This window comes from Ammospiza nelsoni, chromosome 3 (genome assembly GCF_027579445.1).
Source record: "Ammospiza nelsoni isolate bAmmNel1 chromosome 3, bAmmNel1.pri, whole genome shotgun sequence".
In the NCBI taxonomy this organism is placed as follows: Eukaryota; Metazoa; Chordata; class Aves; order Passeriformes; family Passerellidae; genus Ammospiza; species Ammospiza nelsoni.
In genome coordinates, this window is record NC_080635.1 from 114,597,535 (window position 1) to 114,622,035 (window position 24,501).

The 24,501-nt window shown below is 53.1% G+C and overlaps 1 protein-coding gene across 1 annotated transcript in view; it reads left to right on the plus strand.

The window, feature by feature from the left end:
- Window positions 1-24,166, plus strand: part of HADHA (hydroxyacyl-CoA dehydrogenase trifunctional multienzyme complex subunit alpha) — a 29,221-nt gene extending 5,055 nt beyond the window's left edge. The window contains exons 2-20 of the mRNA XM_059469073.1: window positions 775-816; window positions 902-972; window positions 3,037-3,170; window positions 4,287-4,425; window positions 5,580-5,699; window positions 5,782-5,884; window positions 10,429-10,551; window positions 11,161-11,279; window positions 12,106-12,162; window positions 14,762-14,871; window positions 15,132-15,266; window positions 15,828-15,999; window positions 17,003-17,089; window positions 18,497-18,637; window positions 19,706-19,774; window positions 19,994-20,189; window positions 20,926-21,040; window positions 21,807-21,952; window positions 23,629-24,166. Of these exons, the coding sequence (XP_059325056.1) occupies window positions 775-816; window positions 902-972; window positions 3,037-3,170; window positions 4,287-4,425; window positions 5,580-5,699; window positions 5,782-5,884; window positions 10,429-10,551; window positions 11,161-11,279; window positions 12,106-12,162; window positions 14,762-14,871; window positions 15,132-15,266; window positions 15,828-15,999; window positions 17,003-17,089; window positions 18,497-18,637; window positions 19,706-19,774; window positions 19,994-20,189; window positions 20,926-21,040; window positions 21,807-21,952; window positions 23,629-23,774 (2,225 nt within the window). The 3' untranslated portion in view covers window positions 23,775-24,166. The remainder of the gene's footprint in view (window positions 1-774; window positions 817-901; window positions 973-3,036; window positions 3,171-4,286; window positions 4,426-5,579; window positions 5,700-5,781; window positions 5,885-10,428; window positions 10,552-11,160; window positions 11,280-12,105; window positions 12,163-14,761; window positions 14,872-15,131; window positions 15,267-15,827; window positions 16,000-17,002; window positions 17,090-18,496; window positions 18,638-19,705; window positions 19,775-19,993; window positions 20,190-20,925; window positions 21,041-21,806; window positions 21,953-23,628) is intronic.
- Window positions 24,167-24,501: the final 335 nt, after the last annotated feature.

Below are 24,501 nucleotides of genomic sequence, written 5' to 3' on the forward strand. Positions count from 1 at the left end.
CAGAGGGACTGGGGACAAGGATGGAGGGACAGGAGCCAGGGAATGGCTCCCACTGCCAGAGGGCAGGGATGGATGGGAGATTGGGAATGAGGAATTGTTCCCTGGCAGGGTGGGCAGGCCCTGGCACAGGGTGCCCACCCTGGATCCCTGGCAGTGCCCAAGGCCAGGCTGGATGGGACTTGGAGCCACCTGGAACAATCAAAGGTGTCCCTGCCATGGCAGGGGTGGCACTGGATGGGCTTTAAGATCCCTCCCACCCAAACCAATCTGTGATTCTGAATATTTTGTTGATAGATAGAGCCAAGAATAAATATTTTGTGAGCCCATTGTGCCCCCTGGGAGTTGTGTGGTCACCTCGGACTGGCCCCATTTGCTGGCACCAGAGTGTGTTTTTACAGAAATACCCTGGCCAGTTGTGTTTGCTTTGCAGGGAATCCACCTTGAAGCTCCCCAAAGTGCAGGACAGTCCCTGGTTTAGCACAGGAAGAGGTTGGAATGAGGATGATCAAGGCCAAACTCCCTGTCCCACCTGCTCCATCCCCTGCCAGCTGCTTGGGAAGAGGGATTTCATTTTTCTGCTCTCAGCTGGGCACTGCAGAGCGGGGTCTGTGCTGCAAGGTCACTGCTGGACTCTGGTGGGGCACAGATCAGGCTGTGAGGGAGGGACTGGCTCATGCCCTGGGTTTCCAAAATCTGTCCTTGGCAGTCCAGGGGAGCTGGGAGAGGCTGAGGCTGCTGAGAATTCCTTTAACACCTGTGCCGTCTTTTCCTCAGGTTATGCCTGCCGTAACATCTCCGCCTCCAGTGCCCTCCAGAGTAAGTGTGAAGCTTTTCTATAAATCCATTTTTTTCCTTCAAATGCCTGGAGCAGGAGCTGAGCCCCCCCTGTGTTTGCTTGCAGACAGAACCCACGTCAGCTGTGATATCAAAGGGGATGTTGCTGTCGTGCGCTTCAACACACCAAATTCCAAGGTATTGAAAATTCCCATTTAGGGCTAAGAGCTTCCCCGACCTGCAGCCTTACAGAGTTGGGAGCAAAGGAGAAGTAGGAAAAGAAAATTTGGGGATTTTGATCAGACATCTGAGATGCCTCTTGGAGTACTTTGTGTGTGCTAAGCTAATTTGTTTCTTTCCCAGGCACAAGGTCTTGTTAAGTTCTAAATCTCAAGGAAAACTTTAAAAAAATTAAATCTTACCTAGTTCTTGTATTCAAGTCAGTTAAAGAATGTGTCCCTACTTCAGTAATTTGGAATCCATAAGTGCTTTTGATTCTATTATCATGAACACAGTATAAATAGAAGCTAATTGTAATTTTTTAGGTCAATACAGCTGCAGTTGTTCAGGTATCAGGAGGCAGGAACTCTGTAAATGACATCTAAGGAATACATCTGAAAATGCATTTTGGAGTCTCATAACCTGTAGTGAATTTCAGGTGTCATCTCACAGATGGAAATGCTCTGTATGAACAATGATAGAGCTTGCAATAAAAACCTGGTTTTTAAAGCAAAGCAGCTGAGCTGCTCTGATGTTGTACAAGATATAAAGATTGAACTGCTGATGCTATGAAAAATCTTGTATTAATTGTAGCAGACCAGAGGAGGGTTTTTATATACTCCTTTCATTTGAGGAGCAGCAGCAGTCTCAGGTTTGAAATATTCCATTTCATGTGAGGATTTGGTGGTACCTAAAGAACCCAGGCTGGATTTGTTCTGCTTTTTGCAGCCTTTCAGTAAAGCTGGAGGGCTGTTGTCAGCCTGGTCTGGAGAAGGTGTCCCTGCTCATTGCAGGGGGTTGGATGAGATGACCTTGAAAGGTCCCTTCCATCCCAAACCATTCTGTGATTCTATGATTATATAAAAAATAACAAACCAGTTTACAAGTTCATAAAATCAATATTTCGGGCCACAAACCCACTTTTGGGAAGATTAAAGAGGAACTCCCTAATTAAAGATGACCTGCTGCAGGGTTTTATCCAGGAGGGAGTTTTGTGCTAGGGTGTCACTGTTGTATTTTTTGAAAAATCCCTTTGCCAAGATTTATTCTCTTGAGAAGATGAGAGCTTCTCCTGTATTTGTTGCTCTGGAGTGTGGTCTGGAGATTGTTTATCTAAACATGTGAATTGTTTTAACTTAATAGCCAACCCCAGCCAGCTGTGTTGAGACTCTGATGAGTCAATGACAAAATTTTAATTATTCATTCTTGATAAGCCTTCTGTCTGTATCTTTCTCTTTCTTTAGTGTAGTTTTAATATAGCATTCTATGATATGATATAATAATAAATCAGCCTTCTGAGAACATAGAGTCAGATTTTCATCTCTCACCTTGTCCTGGAAACCCTCACAAACTCAACACTAGGATTCTCATCTATCACCTTGTCCTGGAAACCCTCTCAAACTCAACACTAGGATTCTCATCTATCACCTTGTCCTGGAAACCCTCTCAAACTCAACACTAGGATTCTCATCTATCACCTTGTCCTGGAAACCCTCACAAACTCAACGCTAGGATTCTCATCTCTCACCTGTCCTGGAAACCTTCACAAACTCAACACTAGGATTTTCATCTCTCACCTGTCCTGGAAACCCTCACAAACTCAACACTAGGATTCTCATCTCTCACCTTGTCCTGGAAACCCTCACAAACTCAACACTAGGATTCTCATCTCTCACCTTGTCCTGGAAACCCTCACAAACTCAACACTAGGATTTTCATCTATCACCTTGTCCTGGAAACCCTCACAAACTCAACACTAGGATTTTCATCTCTCACCTTGTCCTGGAAACCCTCACAAACTCAACACTAGGATTTTCATCTCTCACCTGTCCTGGAAACCCTCTCAAACTCAACACTAGGATTTTCATCTCTCACTTGTCCTGGAAACCCTCACAAACTCAACACTAGGATTCTCATCTATCACCTTGTCCTGGAAACCCTCACAAACTCAACACTAGGGCAGGGCTGAAACCCTCTCAAACTCAACCTAGGGCAGGTGTGGGCTCCAGGTGAGCTCCTGCTGAGCTGCTGCTGTGCCCCCAGGTGAACACCCTGTCCAAGCAGCTGAGTGCAGAGTTCACCGACGTCATGAACGAGATCTGGGCCAACGAGACCGTGAGGAGCGCCGTGCTCATCTCCTCCAAGCCAGGCTCCTTCATTGCTGGAGCGGATCTCAAGTAAGCACTGGGCTTCAGGAGCTGCTGGAGCTGTCCCTGGCACCTCCCTGGGGTGAGGCACAGGCTGGGAGTGAAATCCCCATGCTCAGGATTTCAGAGTTGCTGAATTGAAGTGAGGATCTGAGCAAAGAGGGATGTGGTGGGTCCTTAAGCCCCTCCTGGCTGTGGCATTTGGTCACTCCTTCCTGCAGCCAAGGAAACCCAGCCTGGCTCTGGGCTGGGCATTGTCCTTGGGCACAGCAAGAGGGGATAATTCACATGCAGGACTCGTTTGAGCTGGGTTGGAGTGCCTGGCAGCCTTCCAGCCTGGCCCCTGCTTTGGGCAGGGTTTGGCACTCTGCCCTGTGCTGAGCAGCTTCCCAGCTCCCTGGGTAACTTTGCCAGGGTGTGGGATGATCCTGTGGGTGCCCACTGGGACCTGGAATGCCATTGGCTCCTACTGCTGACACTGACAGGGCAGAATAATTGTTTAAAGACTTTGAAAGCCAGAATGCTCTGAGGAAAGAAGGTAAATTAAAAATAGATCCTCCAAAACTGTGTTACATTTTTGGCTGGCTTTGTCCAGGGACAGAGACTCACTCCCTGTTCAGGAGGGAAGGAGGTGAGCAGAGCAAAGGCCAGGCTTGATTAAGAGGTGTCTTCTCCTGGCCTCATCACCTCCAGCATCCCAAATTACTCCTGCCTGGCAAAGGCTGTGAGCCTCCAGGAGAATAATTAGCACAGGGAGGCTCTAATTGGCAGTGTGGCATCAGAGCCATCTGCTCCTCTTAGAGTGATTCTGGGCTCTTTCCTCCACCCTTCCTGGCAAGTGCTTTGAGGCTTCCTGTGACCCTTCCTCCTCTCCCAAAGGCTTCCAGAGCCCTGGCACAAGGGATCCCATTCAGGAAAACCCCGTGTCAGCATGCAGGGCCTGACCCTGCTGGGTTTAGTTAGTCTCCCTGTGTTGTCTGATCCAAAACTGGGGCCTAAACAGCTCTTGCCTGCCTGTCAGCCACTGGAGATTGTGGGAAAACAGGAACAAACTCATCAAAACCTCTCATTTTCCTGCTGTTTTGTCAAGAAAACTGACCAAAAAAATGCTTTTCCCATCCTCATCCACCTCTCTCCTCCCCCCAGCATGCTTGAAGCCTGCAAGACTGCTCAGGAAGTGACTCAGCTCTCTCAGGATGGACAGAAGATGCTGGAAAAGATTGAGCAGTCTCCAAAGCCTGTGGTTGCTGCCATCAGTGGCAGCTGCCTGGGAGGAGGGCTGGAGGTACTGGGCAGTGCTGGGGCTCCCAGCAGGAGGGGGAGCTGACACTGCTGCTTCTCTGCTTCCCCAGATGACACAGGCAGGACTGGTACTGTGGGATGAGTTTGGGAGCTGATGAGGGCTCATTACATCATGTAAATGAGTTTGTGGCAAGTTAATGGCTTGCTTGTGCTTCAGGGCTCTGCTGCTGTGGAAAGAGAGCAAATCAAATCTGCACCTGTGTGGGCCAGGATAATATTTAGATGAGTGTCCAAGGGAAAACTGGCTGTTTCCAGCAGGCACTGGGTCTGCATCAATGCTGCTGGCAGAGTTCAGCCTGGAAATTGCTGCTTTTCAGATGAAGTGAGCCTTGTATCCCAGCAACTTCCATTCTTTGTGGGGCTGAGTGTGGGGACCCAGCCAGGCTCCACCCTGCCTGCAGCTCCACTCCAGCACCTTGGCTGCATCTTCTGCCTTGCAATCTCCATCCAGGGTTTTGTAAACAGCAAGGCTCTGCTAATTCCTGGAGCAGAGTTGTTACTAAAACAGTGTAATCTTGGAATGGAGACTCTTCAGTTTGTGCTGATTTCTCAATACTTTTTTTACAACCACTGTGTTGACTCATCTTGGCGGTCCAGGGATAAACCAGGAATCATCTGTAGATGGGACTGTGATCTTGGTGAATTAGTGAATTAATTAAGCCCTAGATGGTCTAGGTGAGATTAAAAATCAGCTTGGGAGTTTGATGATCATCTCAGCAACCTGGGCTAATAGTGCCTATAAACAGCCACATTTCCTAGCTCTTTAAAAACAATTCACTTCTAAGCAAGGATCAAGTGGGAAAGTTTATCCAGACAATTTTAACTTCACCCTGAGAACCGTGGATCTGTTTTAAAAGAATGAATACAGCTAAAGATAAGCTAAGGATATCTGGGTGTCCTGGGCTGATCCCCCAGTGTGGGCAGCAGAAAAGGGGGGATTCTGATGACCTGATGACACTCCTGCTTGCTGTCATCCCCCAAAAACCATCAGGGAGCACAGAGGGAATTTGGGCACTTGTTGAAGGAATTGGGGCAGGGTGATGAGGAAAGCTGAGGCAGTGTGTGGGAGAGAGCTGTGTGATGGGTGCCTGGTTCTTCTTTCACAGGAAAACCTTTCCTTGTCTCTTCCATTTTAAGGTTGCCATTGCCTGTCACTACAGAGTAGCAACAAAGGACAGGAAAACAGTCCTGGGAACACCTGAAGTGTTGCTGGGTCTCCTGCCTGGAGCAGGGGGTACTCAGAGGCTGCCAAAGATGGTGAGTAAGAGGAAAACTTAACCCCATAGCCCTTTCTGCCTGGCAAACTCCCACTCTGAAATCTTCTTTCTGCCCTTTCTAGGTGGGGCTTCCTGCTGCCTTTGACATGATGCTGACTGGGAGGAACATCCGTGCAGACAGAGCCAAGAAGATGGGGCTGGTTGACCAGCTGGTGGAACCACTAGGTCAGACATGGTGTTCCTCAGTTCCTTGATGTGCTGCTGCCTGTCAGGGAACCCCTCCCCTCACCAAAATACACGGAGAGGTTTTGTTCTGCTCTGCAGGGGAGCAGAAATCCCTGTTCCAACCTTACAAGCACGGGGGCCTTGAAATGTGAGGCTGCTGCAGAAGCTGAGTGAGCAGGAGAGGTCAGCATGGAGGGCAGGCCTGCTGGCTGTCCTCCTTAAGCTAATTATCCAGATAAGAGCCCACATTACTCATGTATCATGTCAGAGGACAGATTGCAGCCCCTAATGGAAGGACAATGGATGAGTGATGGCTGTGTTTCTGCAGCCTGCAGATGGTAATCCCTGACAGGAGCTGCAGCTGCAGCCCCCATGGCTTGGGCACTCAGAATTGCCAGCTGGCTGTCAGCTGGGGGGAGAAATTCCCTGCAAACTGCAGGATTCCAAGTGTTGCTGAATCATGTCTTGCTCCCAGAGTTCTTTCACCAGGGCAGCTTTCTTGGAAGGTGGAAATGGAGGAGTTTGAGGACTAAATCCTCCAGAGCCTCCCAGGAGGAGCCAGCAGCCCCTCTCAGGAGTTAGAATGGAAGCCACTGCTCCAGCTGGCACTGCCATGGACTTGGAGGGTGCTGAGCATGGTTCCCCCAGGCACAGCATAGCCAGAACACACTGGTGGTGCTGAAGAGAATAAAGTTAATAAAAAGCTGCTGCTGCCCACCCTGAGCAGTGCCAGGGAAGCCCTGGTGTCCATGCTGTCCCACAGGCCAGTGCTCAGCTGGGTCATGGGATGGTCTGGGTTGGAAGGGACCTTAAAGCTGATCCATGCAGAGGCAGGGACACCTCCCACTGTGCCAGGGTGCTGCCAGCCCCAATGTCCAACCTGGCCCTGGGCACTGCCAGGGATCCAGGGTGGGCACCCTGTGCCAGGGCCTGCCCACCCTGCCAGGGAACAATTCCCAGTTCCCAGTATTCCATCCAGCCCTGCCCTCTGGCAGTGGGAGGCATTCTCTGTGTCTGTCCCTCCATCCTTGTCCCCAGTCCCTCTGCAGCTCTCCTGGAGCCCCTTCAGGCCCTGGCAGTGGCTCCAGGATGTCTCCAGAGCTCAGTTTGTCCCTTGAACCCCCCAGATGTGCCCCCCACAGGATTTGTGTGCTGAGAATCAGAAGCCCAGCCCGGAGCCATGGCAGGCAGCAGCACCTTGGGATGACAGGATGCCAACTGGGTTGGGTGGGAAGGGAGCTCAGAGCTCCCTCAGTGTCACCCCTGCCATGGCAGGGACACCTGGGACTGTGCCAGGGTGTGCCAGTGTCCAGCCTGGCCTTGGGCACTGCCAGGGATCCAGGGTGGCACCCTGTGCCAGGGCCTGCCCACCCTGCCAGGGCACAATTCCCAATTCCCAGGATCCCATCCAGCTCTGCCCTCTGGCACTGGGAGCCATTCCCTGTGTCTGTCCCTCCATCCTTGTCCCCAGTCCCTCTCCATCCTTCCTGCCAGCTCCTCCAGGTGCTGCAGTTGGGTCACCCCAGAGCTTTCCCTTCTCCAGGCTGAACAATCCCAGTTCTCCCAGCCTTTCCTACAGCAGAGCTGCTCCATCCCTCTGATCACCTTGGTGCCTCCTCTGGGCTCTCTCCAGCAGCTCCAGGTCCTTGTGCTGCTGCCCAGGGCTGGGGCAGCTCTGCAGGTGGGCTCTCACCTGGCCACAGGGGGCACAGGGATAGAATCCCCCCTTTCCTGCTGCCCACACTGGGGGATCAGCCCAGGATACCCAGATATCCTCAGCTTATCTTTAGCTGTATTCATTCCTCTAAAACAGATCCATGGTTCTCAGGCTGGAGTTAAAATTGCCTGGATAAACTTTCCCACTTGATACTTGCTTAGAAGTGAATTGTTTTTTAGGAGTTACCAAATGTGGCTGTTTATAGGCACAATTAGCTCAGTTTGCTAAAAGGAAACGTGAGCTTTCTGAGGAGCTGCTGGGAATCCTGGCTCAGCCCAGAGAAGCACGTAGGAGGAACACAGAAATACAAATGACATGCAAACATTGGATGTGTTCCTTGTTATCCGAACAGCAGCCAGTGCCAGGAGGGCTCCTGTTCACTCTGTCTACGGGGAAAGCAGCTCTGCCTGGGGTGATGCTTTAACTGATGACAGAAAGCTTGCAGAGAGACACACACCATCAATCAGGAGGCAATTTCAGGGCATACAATCAGTTCTCCTTCAGCAGGGAGCTCTGCAGCATTCCCCGAATCCAGTTCTGGCATGTGCCATTTATAAAAGAAAGCAGATGGGAGTGCACAGCTCCTGGGTTAGGACACAGCAAAACACTGGGGATTAACTGCAGGTAAAGCAAACCCACACATGTGGGGTCAGCCACTCGGTGTGAGTGGTTTCACAGCTCAGACTTTGAAACAAACAGCAATTTTCTTCAGCTGGAGTATCAGAATCCAGCTCTTGTTAATGTATCCAAGCTACTGGAAATCAGGGATTGACATCTTGTAGCACATCAAGTTATCAAGCTGAAGGTCTCAGCCTGGAAGGGTGAAAAGAGAATTTGGAAGCTGGTGAAGTCTGAGCTCTGAACTCCCAATTGCTGTTGGGTTTTTCCAGTGAATTCTCTAAAACCCCCTGGGCATTGCTGAAATGTAGATTATGCAGCAGCTCTGAGCTATATTTTGTCTGCTGCCTGTAAAATCAATTGTGTTTTGTTTGGCTTGTTTTTCCTTGGACTGGCTCTGACATTCTGCCAGGGAAACTTCCACAGGGAGCTTCCCTGAGCTGTCAGAGTGTTTGTGCTGCTTTATCTCCTCCTTGCTGAGAGGCTCCCTGAGCAGGGAGCAGCTTCTGGGATCTGCTGGGTGAAAACCCACAAGTTGTTACATAGAGAGGTGAAACAAAGGGGCCACTGAGCTGCTCCAAGGGCTGGAGCCCCTCTGCTCTGGAGCCAGGCTGGGAGAGCTGGGGGAGATCACCTGGAGAACATCCAGGGAGAGCTCAGAGTCCCCAGAGGGGCTCCAGGAGAGCTGCAGAGGGACTGGGGACAAGGCATGGAGGGACAGGAGCCAGGGAATGGCTCCCACTGCCAGAGGGCAGGGATGGAGGGGATATTGGGAATGAGGAATTGTTCCCTGGCAGAGTGGGAAGGAGCTGGGCTGGAATTCCCAGAGCAGCTGTGGCTGCCTCTGGAAGATCCCTGGCAGTGCCCATGGCCAGGGTGGGCATTGGGACACCCTGGGACAGTGGGAGGTGTCCCTGCCATGGCAGGGGAGGATTATATGACCTTTAACATGCCCTTCCCAAACAAAAAATTCTGAGTTTCTATGATTAAAACCTTACTGCTGAGGAGGAGAATAGTGGGAGATGAAACAGGAGGGAGTTTCTGATTCGGATTTTACCTGTCTCCTCTGTCAGAGTGTCTGTGGGGTGTTTCCTTAGCTCTGAGGGCTCTGCAGTGTCTGGGTGTGTTTGGAGCAGTTTGGGTGAAGGTGAATGGCCCTGCCCAGCTGCAGGGTTGTAATTTCCCCAGGTTTGTTCGGCCCAAAGTTGCACATTTAGCTCCAGGGTCTGCTTGGTGACTCTGTGCAGCTTCACCAGGCACTGCTCTGTCATTAATGACTCAGAGTTTGCCTCTGGCAGCATCTCACTGCTGCCTGATCAGCCCTGTGCCGTGTCCTCCTGTCCTGATGATACAATTGTCTGGAAATGAGGATTCCTGTGCTTGGAAATTGTGCAACCCACCCTCAGAAGCTGCTAAAACTGGTTTTGTGGTGGCTTGCTTCATTGTGGGGCAGCTTTAAGTTAGGCCAGGTGTTACAGTAGCTAAAGCCAGAGGGAGGTTTCGTGCACTGAGTTCAAAGGTTGGGGTTGGTTGGACATTGACTCCAGTACAGAGATTTCCAGGGACTCAGCACTCCCAGAATGCTGGCTCTGTGTTTGACAGCTCGGTGTTGGCACAGCATGGTGGGACACACACACAGAGGAGAGGCAGGGGAGGCAGAACACCTCAGCTCCCTCAGGATTCTGGGTGCCTGCAGTTATGTCAAGTGCAAGGTTTGAGAAATAAAGGGCACAAGTGGCAAAAAGATGGTCAGGAGCTGAGGACACCTGCAGAGAGGTCATGGAGGTGTCCTGAAGGTCCCTGAGCCTGATCTGACTGCAGAGTTGGATGTAACTTGTGCCTGCTCCCACAGGGAGCTGGCATTCCAGCATTCCTGCACAATGCCCTCTGTATAAATCCCTTGGAGCCCTCATATGATCCCTTCTCAGCCTTCCACTCTTGGTCATAACCCAGAAAAGCCAAACAGGAGCAGGGAATGGAGTGGGAGCGGTCCAAAGCCCATCACTTTGTGTCTGCTCCTGGTTTCCCTGCATCCAAAGGTTCATCACTTTGTCTCTGCTCCTGGTTTCCCTGCATCCAAAGGTTCATCACTTTGTGTCTGCTCCTGGTTTCCCTGCATCCAAAGGTTCATCACTTTGTCTCTGCTCCTGGTTTCCCTGCATCCTCATCCCTCAGGGATAACCTGTGCTGTGTTCTCTGCTCTCCCCAGGGCCAGGACTGAAGGCTCCTGAAGCAAGAACAATCGAGTACCTGGAGGAGGTGGCCATTGGCTTTGCCAGGGGTCTGGCCAACAAGACTGTGTCTGCCAAGAGATCCAGAGGGCTCATGCAGAGTAAGTCAGCATGGAGAAATCCCAAGGGACAGCACTGAGTGTAATCCAGCTTGGCTTCTCCAGGATGTGTTCATGCTCCTACTTAATTCCATTTCAAAATGAAATTATTTCACATTGGAATCATCTCTTGAGTAATGTGGGGTGGTAGAGAGAACATTGCCCTGCAGATCCGGGCTTTGGCAGAGCTGGCTGTGGTGGCTCTTGAGGTTGCTGGAAGGGAGGCAGTGGGAGTACTGCAGCAGGTACTTCCAGGGATTGTCCATCTGCAAAGTTCTGGTGGCAAGTTCTGTACCAAGCTGGCAAACTCAGGTGGGAAGAGGTACAAGGGACTGCTCCATGCTGATCCTCCACAGCACTGCCCAGAAATGGGGACATCTGTGGGAATTCTGCTTCACGGGGCTCAGTGTGTCACCAGTTGTGTTAGGAGGACACTTCAGCCCTCAATGAGACTTGTCCATGGAATAATCCAGAAACCCTCTGAGCAGCCCCTGCTGCCTGGGTTTCAGGTGCATGTTTCTAGTGCAAATATTCACATTTGTATTCCTTCACCATCCTGGCAGGCTGGCTGTCCACAGCACTGTGCTGACCCTGTTCTGTCCCTCCTTGCAGGGCTCACAGACTATGCCATGGCTCTTCCCTTTGTCAGGCAGCAAGTTTACAAGACAGTGGAGAGCAAAGTTCAAAAGCAAACCAAAGGGCTCTACCCTGCTCCTCTGAAGATCATCGAGGTAACTCCCCTGCCAGGTGGGAGGGGCTGCAGGGCACGTGGATGTGTGGGAAATGTGGGACAGGCAGAGGGAAGGTGATCCTTGCTCTGAGTCAGGCCAACATCCTGATCCTCACAGATCAGTCCAGAGTGCTGGCTGTGGGGTAGAATTCAGGATCACTGCTCCAAACATGATCACCAGTTCATGGGTACTGGTACCAGTGAGGGGTAGAGCAGGAATCCCAACTGAGGGAAGGCTTAGCTGGAATATTTTGTCCATGAGACTTTCAGCTGCAGTTTTCCCAAGTTTTCTGTACAGTCTCTGAAGAGTTCAGGAGACCTGTTTAACACCATAAAAATAGAAATTGCTATGATTTTCACAGCACTAACTACATACTAGTGTACATAGAGTATTAACATTAATACTTTAGCTTTTTAACTTTATAATTAATACTTTATTACATAAAATATTACCTTTATTAGTCCCCTCTGTTACACAGACATCCTGTTACACTCACTCTGTGAATGAATCCTTATTGTAGAATGACTTTTCACTACTGAAGTTGTTGCCCAGACTCCTCTAAAACCTGTGAATGATTTGAGAGCAGTGACATTACAGGAGCACAGTTCCTAAAACCATAGGGAATGGCTAAAAATTAACCTGGTGGTTAACTCCTCACCTGTCCTGTGCTAGAAGGACAGGGTGACACAGAGCAACAGGGACAGGACTCAGGGAGTCTGAAATGTGCCTTGAAATTTGGGAATCCTGGAGACAACAGGGAATCCTGTTAAATTATGTGTTTGCAGCATGACTGAACTGTTCTATGTCTTTTCTGCTTTTGGATTAGGTTGTAAAAACTGGTCTGGATCAGGGGAGAGATGCTGGATACCTCATTGAAGCCCAGGTAAGGAGAGGAGATCCTGGCAGAGATCAGGTCCTGGTGTGATGCCTTAAGGAGCTGAAACTGAGGCTAGACAGAGTTAAGAGGAATAAAGAGGATATTTATTGAAGTGCCTTCCAAGGCAGTACCCAGATGGCTCCAAGATGGGAGCAAAAGAGAGCTTGGTCACACTTTTATAAGTTTTTGTCCATTTGCATATAGGAGTTAACTGCCCAATTAATAGCTTCAAATTATGAAGTTTCATCCTCCTTGCTTGCTTGCCTGCCCTCCACTTTTCATATTGTTTATGCTTTGGGCCTGAAGTTTGAAGAGATTTTCCTTGAGTCTCCAGCTAGAAAAGGATTGTTTTGTCTTTACCACCCTGTGGAAAGATCCTAGTGACACTTAATACAAGGCTAAAAGCTGCACACCAAAACAGAACAGAAAAACTTAGAACCCAAGGTATCAGGTGTGCTCAGGACCTGTGTTTACCCCACCAAAGGTTCATCACAGCCTGCTGCCTATTCCATCCCACCCCCTGTCATGGGTAGGACACCTTCCCCTACCCCAGGCTGCTCCAGGCCCCATCCAGCCTGGCCTTGGGCACTTCCAGGGATGGGGGAGCCTCAACACAAAGCTCTCACAGGCAGGGCCAGTGTGGGTGAGAGATGCTGCTCCTCCTGGAAGGGCAGAGCTGAGGTTCCACACTCCCCTGTAGGAGCTGGCTGGAGATGTGTCATCTCTCACTCATCTCACCATGCCGGCACATGGGCCTTGTGTCCTTAACACCATCCAGACCTGCTTGAGCTTTGCTGGGACACAGGGAGAACTGGAATAGAGTTTAATTGAGGGTGTAGGACAGACTGTGGTGGGCAGGTCCAGGGCTGGAGCAGGCAAGTGTCCTCCCCAGCAGGGAGGACCTGCTTTATCCTCCACACGCACCACAGTCTTTGTTTTCCTCAACCATTCTCTGCCATAATAAGCAGCCTATCCCTAATTATTTTTTTCTCACTGGTCCTGGTTTTGCCACACTTTTGCTCAATTTTGTTATTTCTGGTGGCACAGAGGCAATTCTGGCTGTGCAGAGTCACAGGTGGGCTTAGCTGGGCGCTGCCAGCTCTGCAAGATTGAATCCCCAGCACCCCATGTGTCCATCTGATTATCTCTGTATTTGGGTTGTCCCCAGGGTCATTGCCCCTTAAATGCTGGTGAAATCCATCCACCTCCCACTTCCCTGATGTGCTTTGTAACTCTTTTTGGTCTGAGCTGTAGCTGCCACCTCAGCAGTGCCCTCCTGGCTGTGCCCCATCCCTGCTGGTTGTGCATTCCAGCCACGTTTGGGCTGGTGCTGAATAAAAGCCTTGGGATACTCTGTTCCTTACAGCAAAGAATGAATGGGTTTTTTTCCCCAGAACAGCAGCAGGATGGAGATCTTCCCAGAACCCCTGAAGAATAATAAGTGTCAGTGTTGTGGCTTTTTTACTGCCTCACTTTCTCCCCCAGGACAGGAGATTTGCAGATTCTCTTCCAGGCTTTGTTTTGGGTATTTTTAACTGGCAGGGCAGGGGTGAAGGAAGGTGCAGCCTGCTCCAAACCTCATTCGCTGTTTTTTCTTAGCAGACTTGGCTCAGACAACTTTTGTTTTGTGTGTGCTTATGCTTTGTGTTCCTCAGAACATTCCTGCTGAGTGCTGGGAGGTTGTTCAGGCCTTAGATTTTGTTGTCTGTGATCCTCTAGAAATAGGATCAGGCTGCTGTTGTCAGAACTGACCTGTTTGTAAGGATTTTTGTCAAAGCCTGAGGACAGGCTGCTTCCACCTGGATCTGTGGGAACAGTGGCCCCAATTAATGTGGGATGTATGTGGGGGGGAAGGGTCTCATGTCAGGGAAGTCCAGTCCTGTCCTTCAAATTTCAAACTTAAGTCTAGTCCCGAGGAACTGAAATAATCAAATCCCAAAATGATTGGGAATGATGGGTGGGAGGGATCTTAAAGCCCATCCAGTGCCATCCCTGCCATGGCAGGGACACTGCCACTATCCCAGATGCCTCTAAGTCCCAATGTCCAGCCTGGCCTTGGGCACTGCCAGGGATCCAGGGGCAGCCCCAGCTGCTCTGGGCACCCTGTGCCAGGGCCTGCCCACCCTGCCAGGGCACAATTCCTCATTCCCAAGATCCCAGCCCTGCCCTCTGGCACTGGGAGCCATTCCCTGGCTCCTGTCCCTCCATGCCTTGTCCCCAGTCCCTCTGCAGCTCTCCTGGAGCCCCTTCAGGCCCTGCAAGGGGCTCTGAGCTCTCCCTGGATCCTTCTCCCATCCAGGTGAGCACCCCCAGCTCTCCCAGCCTGGCTCCAGCCCTGGAGCATCTCCATGGCCTCCTCTGGGCTCTCTCCACCAGCTCCACATCCTTGTGCTGTTGGGGAGGAGGAGGTGGTGCAGGCTGGGCTGTGCTGAGCCCAGAAGCTGCCTCTCCTCAGAGGTGACCTGGGCCCTTGTCCCTTTTCTATCCAGGTCGCTCACCTGTGCAGTCACACAGTGCCTGTCTCCCCTTGCCATGTTTTTGTGTGCTGGCCCTGAGAGAGCTGTTAAATGCCAACACCTCTGCTTCCCTCTTGCTTTTCTTCCAGAGCTTTGGCCAACTTGCAGTGACCAAGGAATCCAAGGCGCTGATGGGGCTCTACCACGGGCAGGTGCACTGCAAGAAGAACAAGTTTGGGCATCCTCAGAAAGAGGTCAAGTAAGTGCCAGTGTGGGATGCCTGAAGGAGCAGTTGGGGATCTCTGAAAGGCTCCTGGGACTGAGTGAGCTGCAGAGCTGTGATCAGAGCAGAGGTTCCCAGCCTCCAGAGCCTGACCCACTGCAGTTTGGAGGCCTCACTGCTGTGTGGCCTCACTCAGGTGGTGCCTGGATGGATGACAGGAGCTCTGTGACTCTGCCAGCAGTGATGGGAGTTCTCCATGTCTATGTTGAAGGTGTCCCCTTGTTCCTTCCCTGCAGGACTCTGGCTGTGCTGGGAGCAGGGCTCATGGGAGCTGGCATCGCCCAGGTTTCTGTGGATAAGGGCATCAAGACCATTCTGAAGGACACGGCACAGAAGGGTCTGGACAGAGGCCAGCAGCAGGTCTACAAGGGGTATGTGTGTTCAGGGGGTTTGCTCTGGTGCCACTGGGCTGGGTTTAGTCATAGTTCTCCTGTGCTGTCAGCAACAACAGCTCCTGACACTGCTGCTCTGCTGGAGGAGCCATGGATGTCACAGAAAAGCTTTATTTTAATGTTGTCCCCTGCAGTGTGCTGGGATATTGCTGTGGGATGGGCTCACCCTTAGCTCCTTAGGTAGGTAGAGTCCTAAGATTCAGCAGTGACTTCTAGAGCTAAGGAAAAAGTGATCCTGGCTGCCTAAAGGCAGGGAAGGCATCCCAGGGTTTTCTTGCTGGGTTTCTTTCCCTGTTCTCCTGGCTCTGCAGTAACAGTACTCAGCTGCGTGTAGTCAGGAATGTCAGTGACCAACCTTCAGCTGAGCTGTAGGAGCAGGACTCTCCCGTTCCCATGTGGAAGGAGGGGTCACAGCACAGAGTGACAGTCCTGCAGGGTCAGAGATGGAGTTCTGGGGGGAGACAGGAGGGATTCCCATGGTGCACCTCCAGCAGCCTGGCTGGTCCACTCAGGAGCTGTGACAGAGCTGTCCCTCCCTAGGCTGAATGGCAAGGTGAAGAAGAAGAGCCTGACATCATTTGAGAGGGACTCCATCCTCAGCAACCTGATGGGCCAGCTGGACTACAAGGGCTTTGAGAAGGCAGACATGGTCATCGAGGCCGTGTTTGAGGACATCAGTGTCAAACACAAAGTGCTGAAGGAGGTGGAGGCTGTGAGTATCAGTCCTGAGCAGCCCCTGGATGGGGGCCCTGGCTGGTGGAGGGTCCTGGGCTGTGCTGCTGGGTTTCTCCCCTCCCCTTTGTGCTGCTCTTGGGTCTGGGTACTAATCAGCTACACCAGGACATGAACAGGCATCCAGAGCAGCCTTTCTGTTCACTGAGGACACTCCCTGCTCCATTAAAGAATTGGTAGCTGAATGGGACAAAAAAAAAGTGCTCCAAAAAAAGCTTCCATTTGACTGAGCAGACTGATGTGACAGGGATGTCCTTGGGTATCTCCACACCTTGCAGTCCTTCACCTGCTGTCCCTCTGTTCTATCCAAGGGCACACTGAGGGAAAGGGGTGTTCCCTGCAGTGTCTCCTGTGGCTGCAGATGCCTGCCAGAAACAAGGGAGCTCTGGGCCTGATACTGCAGACCTGGGGAGAGTTCAGGGCAAATCACAGCTGTCTGACTTGAGCTACTGCTTTCCAATTAGTTTCTAATGAGCAAACCCAGTTTGTCTCATTAGCCAGGGCTCCCTGATCTCCCAGGGCTCTGCATGGTCCTGTGTGCTGACACAGCCCCTTGTCCCCTCCAGGTGATCCCTGCTCACTGTGTGTCCCTTGTCCCCTCCAGCTGATCCCTGCTCACTGTGTGTGTCCCTTGTCCCCTCCAGGTGATCCCTGCTCACTGTGTTCTGACCCTTGTCCCCTCCAGGTGATCCCTGCTCACTGTCCCTTGTCCCCTCCAGGTGATCCCTGCTCACTGTGTGTGTCCCTTGTCCCCTCCAGGTAATCCCTACTCACTGTGTGTCCCTTGTCCCCTCCAGGTGATCCCTGCTCACTGTCCCTTGTCCCTCCAGGTGATCCCTACTCACTGTGTGTCCCTTGTCCCCTCCAGGTGATCCCTGCTCACTGTCCCTTGTCCCCTCCAGGTGATCCCTGCTCACTGTGTGTGTCCCTTGTCCCCTCCCAGGTGATCCCTGCTCACTGTGTGTGTCCCTTGTCCCCTCCAGGTGATCCCTACTCACTGTATCTTCGCCAGTAACACCTCTGCCCTTCCCATCAGCCAGATTGCTGCTGCCAGCAAGAGGCCTGAGAAGGTGAGTCCCCAAGGCCACGTGCCCTGCACAGAGCTGTCCTTGGTGAGGTGGCTTTGCTTTAGAGACCTTCTGCCCTCTCCTCAGGACATGGCACAGCTCATCCTCTGCTCCCAGGGCCAGCTTTGAGCAAAGAGCTTGGGGGCAGGTGAGGAGAAGGTGGATTCACCCCCAGGGTGATGTTGGTGGGGCAGCACACATCAGAAGGTGTTGGGGGCAGAGAAGCTGTGGAAGGTTGGAGCCGAGTGGGGCTTGGGCTCTGCTCCCAGGGAAAAGAAACAGGATGAGAAGAAATGGCCTCAAGCTGTTCCAGGGCAGGTTCAGCTTGGATATCAGGAGGAATTTCTTCCTGGAAGGAGTAGTCAGGCATTGGAAGGGGCTGCTCAGGGAGGTTTGGAGTCCCCGTCCCTGCAGGTGACAAGGGAATTCCTGAATGTGGCACTGAGTGCTCTGGGCTGGTGACAAGGTGGGGATTGGGCACAGCTGGGACTCAGTGATCTTGCAGGGCTTTTGCAGCCTCAGTCCATCTGAGCAGGAGCACTGATCCCACTGCCCTGCCAGGGGTACCTGTGGTGCCTGTGAGTGTGAGGTGACCTGCTGGGGGTTCCTGTCACCCTGCTGAGCCTCTTCCTCATTTGCTGTGGGACCTCTGTTGCATCCAAATTGCCAACTGAGCCTCATTTGTTCATCCTTACAAATTACATCCTCTTGCTGTTTAAATTGCCTGTACAATGGCTCTTAGGGGGAAACTCATAGGAAGTCAGTTAACTAATTAGCACATTTTCTTTAATTAGTTTTGCAGCCTGCAACTCAGCAAGGTGCCTCTGACTTACCCAGGGCTTGGTGCCAAGTGTGGCTGCCAGGAGGCATGAAGGTGACAGGCTGATGGCATGGTCACACTCACACAGTGAGGCACACTGAGATAATCTGCACTTAAACGCTGTTCCCGGGGGAAGGCTGCACTTCCCTCTCTAATGAGTTCCTGGATAGAAGCCTTTTCATCCTTAAATTCATTTCCTCACCACAGACATTCACAGGCAGCTTGCAAGGACTCCCTGAGCCCAGCAGACTGGGTGGGGCTGCACTGCCAGCTCAGGTGTCCCTCCAGGTCACACCATGCCCCTCATTTCCCTAGGGATGAGCTCAGGGATTCCCAGGCAGATTTGGCTTAAGTGGTCCTGTAAAAGTTGTACCTTTATCCTGAAAGACAGGAGCTCCTGGGCATGTGCTGTGTGTCCTTGGTTTTCTCCTTGGTTTTCTCTCCTTGGAAAACCAAGGAGAGGAGGGAATTGGAGAGCACTCCTGTCATAGATGCAGAGTGTGCTCAGGGCCTTCCCTCTGCACTCAGCTCACCCAGCTGATTCCTCTGGGAGCCAGAATCCCTCTGAACCCAGCTCCTCTCTCTGCCAGGTGATTGGGATGCACTACTTCTCCCCTGTTGACAAGATGCAGCTGCTGGAAATCATCACCACAGAGAAAACCTCCCAGGACACAGCTGCTTGTGCTGTTGATGTTGGCCTCAAACAGGGCAAAGTGGTCATCGTGGTGAAGGTGAGGGGACACTGCTGGGGCTGGGTAATAAATAAAAGGGTTTGTGCACTGAGGGGAGGGTGAAACATGTCTGTGGACACATTGGCTGCTCCTCTGAGAAGTGAAAAGGGAAGTCAGAAAGGGGCAAGTGCCCAGGTGATCCTCACATGTCCTTCAGGGCAGGCATGGAAGGCCACCAGGCACACGTGCAGGGCCAGCACGAGGAGCTGGCACTCCTGTCCCACACAGCTTCCAGGGCATCCCAGACAGTGACAGGACTGTCACCACCTCAGCTCCCTGGCAGGCTGCAAGGACAGAGGGTCAGTGAGCAGCAACTCCTCTGCCTGGCTTAAATCTTGGGGGAGAGGGGCAGGAATGTGGAAAAGTGGATTTAGGTTGGATATTAGGGACAAATTCTTCCCTGTGAGGCTGGGGAGGCCCTGGCACAGGTTGCCCAGAGGAGCTGTGGCTGCCCCATTCCTGGAATTGTCCAAGGCCAGGTTGGTCAGGGCTTGGAGCAACCTGGGACAGAGGAAGGTGTCCCTGTATTTTTCCTGATTCCTGAGGTTGCCAGAATGCTGAGCATGTCTTTCCTGTAGTGCTGGGAAAACTGGCTTGTCAGAAAGTGCTCTGGGCATCTCCAAACACCAGTGGGGATGCAGAGCTGCTTCCCTGAGCCTCATCCCCACCTGAGCTGCCTCCCTGCAGGGCAGTTTGCAGCTCATCTGCTGCTTCCTCACTTTGTGGGGAGCAGCAGAGGTGGAACAACTGGCTTATGCTGGTTTCCTTTGTGCTGAGCACCCTTTGCCTCACCAGCCTGTTGGGCTTAGTGAAGCAGCAGCTTGCTCTGGACCTGCAGGCACTAATTCAAATAAAAACACTGGGATGGGAACTTGCAGGGAGTAAGTTCATGGAAGCCTGCAAACACTGCTGAGCTTTACAGGGAAAAAAAAACACCCAACCTATTCTGGCAGTCAGTACCATAGTGTAGGAGATGAGGTTTGGGGGGTCTGAAGTGCAGCCTGGGCTGTGAGCCACAGTTCTGGTGCTGCCAAGAACTCACCTGCCTCCCTGCACTGCTTTTCCCAGGATGGGCCTGGATTCTACACCACCAGGTGCCTGGGGCCAATGCTGTCCGAGGTGGTCCGAGTTCTCCAGGTGAGCATTCCCCAAATAATCATGGAAATTGCTTCTGCTCTGGCCAGGGCAGGGGTGTGCTCTGCCTGGGTGTGGACAGGAGAGGATGTGTGTCACCAACCCTGGGTTTTGTGGCTGTCCCCAGCCTGCTCCTGGCTCCTGTTTGCAGTCAGTTAATGGGGCTGGGCTCTCTGCCCCACCTCACCCTGAGATCTCATGGTTTCCCCTCCTCTCCTGCAGGAGGGCATTGACCCGAAGAGAGTGGATGCCATCTCCACGGCCTTCGGCTTCCCGGTGGGAGCGGCCACGCTGATTGACGAGGTGGGCGTGGACGTGGCCACCCACGTGGCCGAGGACCTGGGCAAGGCCTTTGGGCAGCGCTTCGGAGGGGGCAGCATCGACCTCTTCAAGCTCATGGTGCAGAAAGGCTTCTTAGGTGAGCTGCTGAGGTGTTCTCAGCTAAAGGGTGTCCCCTCTGCTCCGGGAAAGGCACCAGCAGTGGGAGAGCAGCCCTGGGAATGGGGCAGGAATCCCTCCCACAGAGGCAGTGCTGCTGTTGGTCCTGTGGACCCAGAGAAAGGGCCTGGCACAGTGGCAGCTTCTTGCCAAGGTCCCTTCCCTGTGCCCCTGCTGAGGCAGCAGATCTGTGCTCTGTGACCGTGTTCACAGGGGTTTTGGTTGAGGGAAGAGGTGAGGATCTGACTCCATGTTTCAGAAGGCTGATTTATTATTTTATGATATATATTACATTAAAACTACACTAAAAGAATAGAAGAAAGGATTTCCTCAGAAGGCTAGCTAAGAATAGAATAAGAAGGAATGATAACAAAGGCTTGTGGCTTGGACTCTCTGTCCGAGCCAGCTGACTGTGATTGGCCATTAATTACAAACATCCAACATGGGATCCAACATCCAATCACAGATGCACCTGTTGCATCCCACAGCAGCAGATAATCAGTGTTTACATTTTGTTCCTGAGGCCTCTCAGCTTCTCAGGAGGAAAAAGCCTAAGGAAAGGATTTTTCATAAAAGATGTCTGTGACAGTGCTCTGAGTGCAGAGTGCTGGGAGGGTCTGTCCAGGAGCAGGAACAGCAGGCACCAAACAAGATCCAAGGTGTCAGGAGGAAACAGGACACGTGCAGGAGCTGATTGTGTGCTGTGATCCCCGCAGGTCGCAAGGCAGGGAAAGGCTTCTACGTGTACCAGGAGGGAGTGAAGAACAGGAGTCTAAATTCTGGCATGGATGAGATCTTGGAAAAGTTCAGGGTGCCAGCAAATCCTGATGTGTGAGTACCTGTGTGTGAGGGAAGGCTGGGGCTGGCTCCTGCTCTGCCCAGCTCCTTGTGCTCTGAGCAGCAGCACGAGGGGCACCAGGTGGCATTGAGGGGCATGGAGCCAGGCTGGGAGAGCTGGGGCTGCTCACCTGGAGAGGAGAAGGATCCAGGGAGAGTTCAGAGCCCCTTGCAGGGCCTAAAGGGGCTCCAGGAGAGCTGCAGAGGGACTGGGGACAAGGGATGGAGGGACAGGACACAGGGAATGATCCCACTGCCAGAGGGCAGGGCTGGATGGGATATTGGGAATTAGAGGGTGGGCAGGCCCTGGCACAGGGTGCCCAGAGCAGCTGGGGCTGCCCCTGGGTCCGCTGGAAGATCCCTGGGGCTTGGAGCAACCTGAGATAGGGGAAGGTGTCCCTGCCATGGTAAGGGTGACACTGGATGGGCTCTAAGGTCCCTTTCAGCCCAAACCATTCTGTGATTCCATGACATGGCTGAACACAGAGGTTGATCAAGCCGTTGCTTTTATTCCATATCCACCTGGCCACAATCCTGAGTGCCATGCCCCAGGAAACCCTGCACTAGAGGAGCCCCAGTGGTCCCTTCCAATCTCAGCCATTCCCTGGTTCTTAGTGCCTGCTTCAGGACACTCCCAGGGCTTAGCCCTGATCCTCACATGGACTGGGACATCCCAGGGAGGCCATTCCCACCCCTGGCCTGGTTCTGTGTCCCCCCTGTGTGCTGGCCCTGCCCAGCTCTCACAGCCTCTGTCCCACAGCTGCTCCGACGAGGACATCCAGATGCGCCTGGTGACACGGTTTGTCAACGAGGCCGCCATGTGCCTGCAGGAGGGCATCCTCAGCAACCCCGTGGAGGGGGACATCGGGGCTGTGTTCGGCCTGGGCTTCCCCCCCTGCCTGGGAGGTGAGTGCTCTGGCTGGGCTTTGGGCTCCAGAGCTCCCCGTGGGCTGCAGCCATGTGGCAAGGCCAGGTTTGAGCTGCAGCCTGAGGAAATGGCCTCTAGCTGCATCACAGAGGGTGTAGGTTAGATAGTGGGAGTAATTCCAGGCTGTCCATCCCTGGCACAGCTGTAAACTCTCCATTTAAAAAGGGATTTAAAAGCCTTGTGCATGTGGCCCTTGGGGACATGGGTTAGTGGTAGTCTTGGCACTGCTGAGGAATGTTTGGACTCAATAGTCTCAAAGGGCTTTTCCACCCTAAATAATTCCATGCCTCTGATGCTGTCACTTGACACTGCTGCTGGAGTTCACCAAGGGCTCTGAGGTGGTGCTTCTGCCACTGCCTGGTGCTTTCCCTCCTTGAGCCATGTTCAGACTGAGGGAGCAGCCCCAAGGGACTTCTTACAAAGGCCTGGAGGGACAGGACAATGGGGAGTGGCTTCCCATGGTTGGACAGGATATTGGGAAGGAGTTCTTCCCTGTGAGGGTGGGCAGGCCCTGGCACAGGGTGCCCAGAGCAGCTGGGGCTGCCCCTGGATCCCTGGCAGTGCCCAAGGCCAGGCTGGACACTGGGGATGGAGCACCCTGGGACAGTGGGAGGGGGAGAGACTTGGCAGGGTGGGAATGGATGGGATTTGAGATCCCTTCCCACCAAAACCATCCATGATTCTGTGGTTATCCATGTCCCAGCTTGTCCCCAGCCCTCCCCAGCTCAGGTGAGCAGGGAGCAGAGTCCCTGATGAGAGACTGGGGGTCTCTTGTGGAGAAGGATGAATGGGACAAAGCCATTGCTTCTGGGTGTGGGACCCTTCCAGGCACCTTGGTGCTTCTTCTTCCCTGTCCCAGCAGTGTGTCCCTGTCCCTGCTGTGTCCCTGTCACAGCCATGTCCCTGTCCCAGTTGTGTCCTTGTCCCAGCAGTATGTCCCTGTCACAGCCATGTGTCCCCGTCCCTGCTGTATCCATGTCCCTGCCGTATCCATGTGCCTGCCATGTCCCTGTCCCTGCCATGTCCCCATCACAGCCATGTCCCCATCGCTGCTGTGTCCCCTTCCCCATCCCAGATGTGTCCCTGTCCCCACCATGTCCCTGTTCCAGCCATGTGTCCCTGTCACAGCTCTGTCCCTGTCACAGCTCTGTCCCTGTCTCTGCTCTGTCCTCGTACCCGTCATGTCCCTGTCCCTGCCATGTCCCTGTCACAGCCGTGTCCCTGTCCCAGCCGTGTCCCCATCCCCACCATGTCCCTGTCCTAGCCATGTCCCTGTCACAGCCGTGTCCCCATCGCAGCCATGTGTCCCCGTCCCAGGCATGTCCCTGTCACATCCATGTCCCCGTCCCCGTTGTGTCCCTGTCACAGCCATGTCCGTGTCCCCACCGTGTCCCTGTCACAGCCGTGTCCCCGACCCAGCCCTGTGTCCCTGTCCACATCCGTGTCCCTGTCCCAGATGTGTCTCTGTCCCCTCCATGTCCCTGTCCCAGCCATGTCCCCATCCCAGCCCTGTGTCCCTGTCCCAGCCATGTCCCCATCCCAGCCCTGTGTCCTTGTCCCAGCCATGTCCCCATCCCAGCCCTGTGTCCTTGTCCCAGCCATGTCCCCATCCCAGCCCTGTGTCCCCGTCACAGCCATGTCCCTGTCCCCGCAGGTCCCTTCAGGTTCACCGACTCCTACGGCGCCCGGCAGCTCGTGGACAAACTGCGCAAGTACGAGGCCGTGTACGGCAGCCAGTTCACACCGTGCCAGCTCCTGCTGGACCACGCCAACAGCCCCAGCAGGAAGTTCCACCAGTGAGGTGGCCTGGTGACACCCCGACAGCTCCTCCAGCCGGGCCCCAGCTCCCCTCTGCACCCCATTCTCCATAGGTTAATCTCCAAAGCTCCCGGGGCAGGAAGGGAAGAAAGGAAGGAAGGAAAAAAAGAAGAAAGGAGGGAGGGGGGCAGGAGGTTGCCTCAGGGCTTGTAGTCATTTCAAGTGCCTTACCAGCCACTGTGTGTTGGGTACGTCCGTCCCAAGCCAGCCTGGGCCTGGGGGCTCCGTGCTGGGGGAGGGAATTCCTGCTGCCTTTGCCTCCTGAGCCGTGGCCTCCAGAGCTTCCAGCCTGGCCAGTAGCATCCAGCTTGTGGCTGGAGCCGAGGCCTTGCCTTTCCATCAACAGCCACCAAAATAAAGCCCCATCTCCTGGGTTTGGACTCCTGCTTCTCCTTCCATCTCCCTGAGGGAACAGCTTGAGTGGAGATTGACTGGTTCAGGCCCTGGTGTCCTGGGTCCATGGAGGGGCGGGATGGCAGCAGTGCGGGACAAAGCAGTGTCACCTCTGCCATCACTCAGGGGCTGTGAGGAGCCTCCAGCTCTCTCTGCCACAGGGTGATCCTGGCAGGTGATCCTGGCAGATGGACCTGCCTGTAATTGCAGATGGAGCAGCCAAAGGCCAGAGGGCCCCCCCGTGGGGAGAGATCAAGTTAAACTAAAAGGCTTTAAATCTCTGGGCACCTGTCACTGGCCTGGCCCCCCCTCCCTG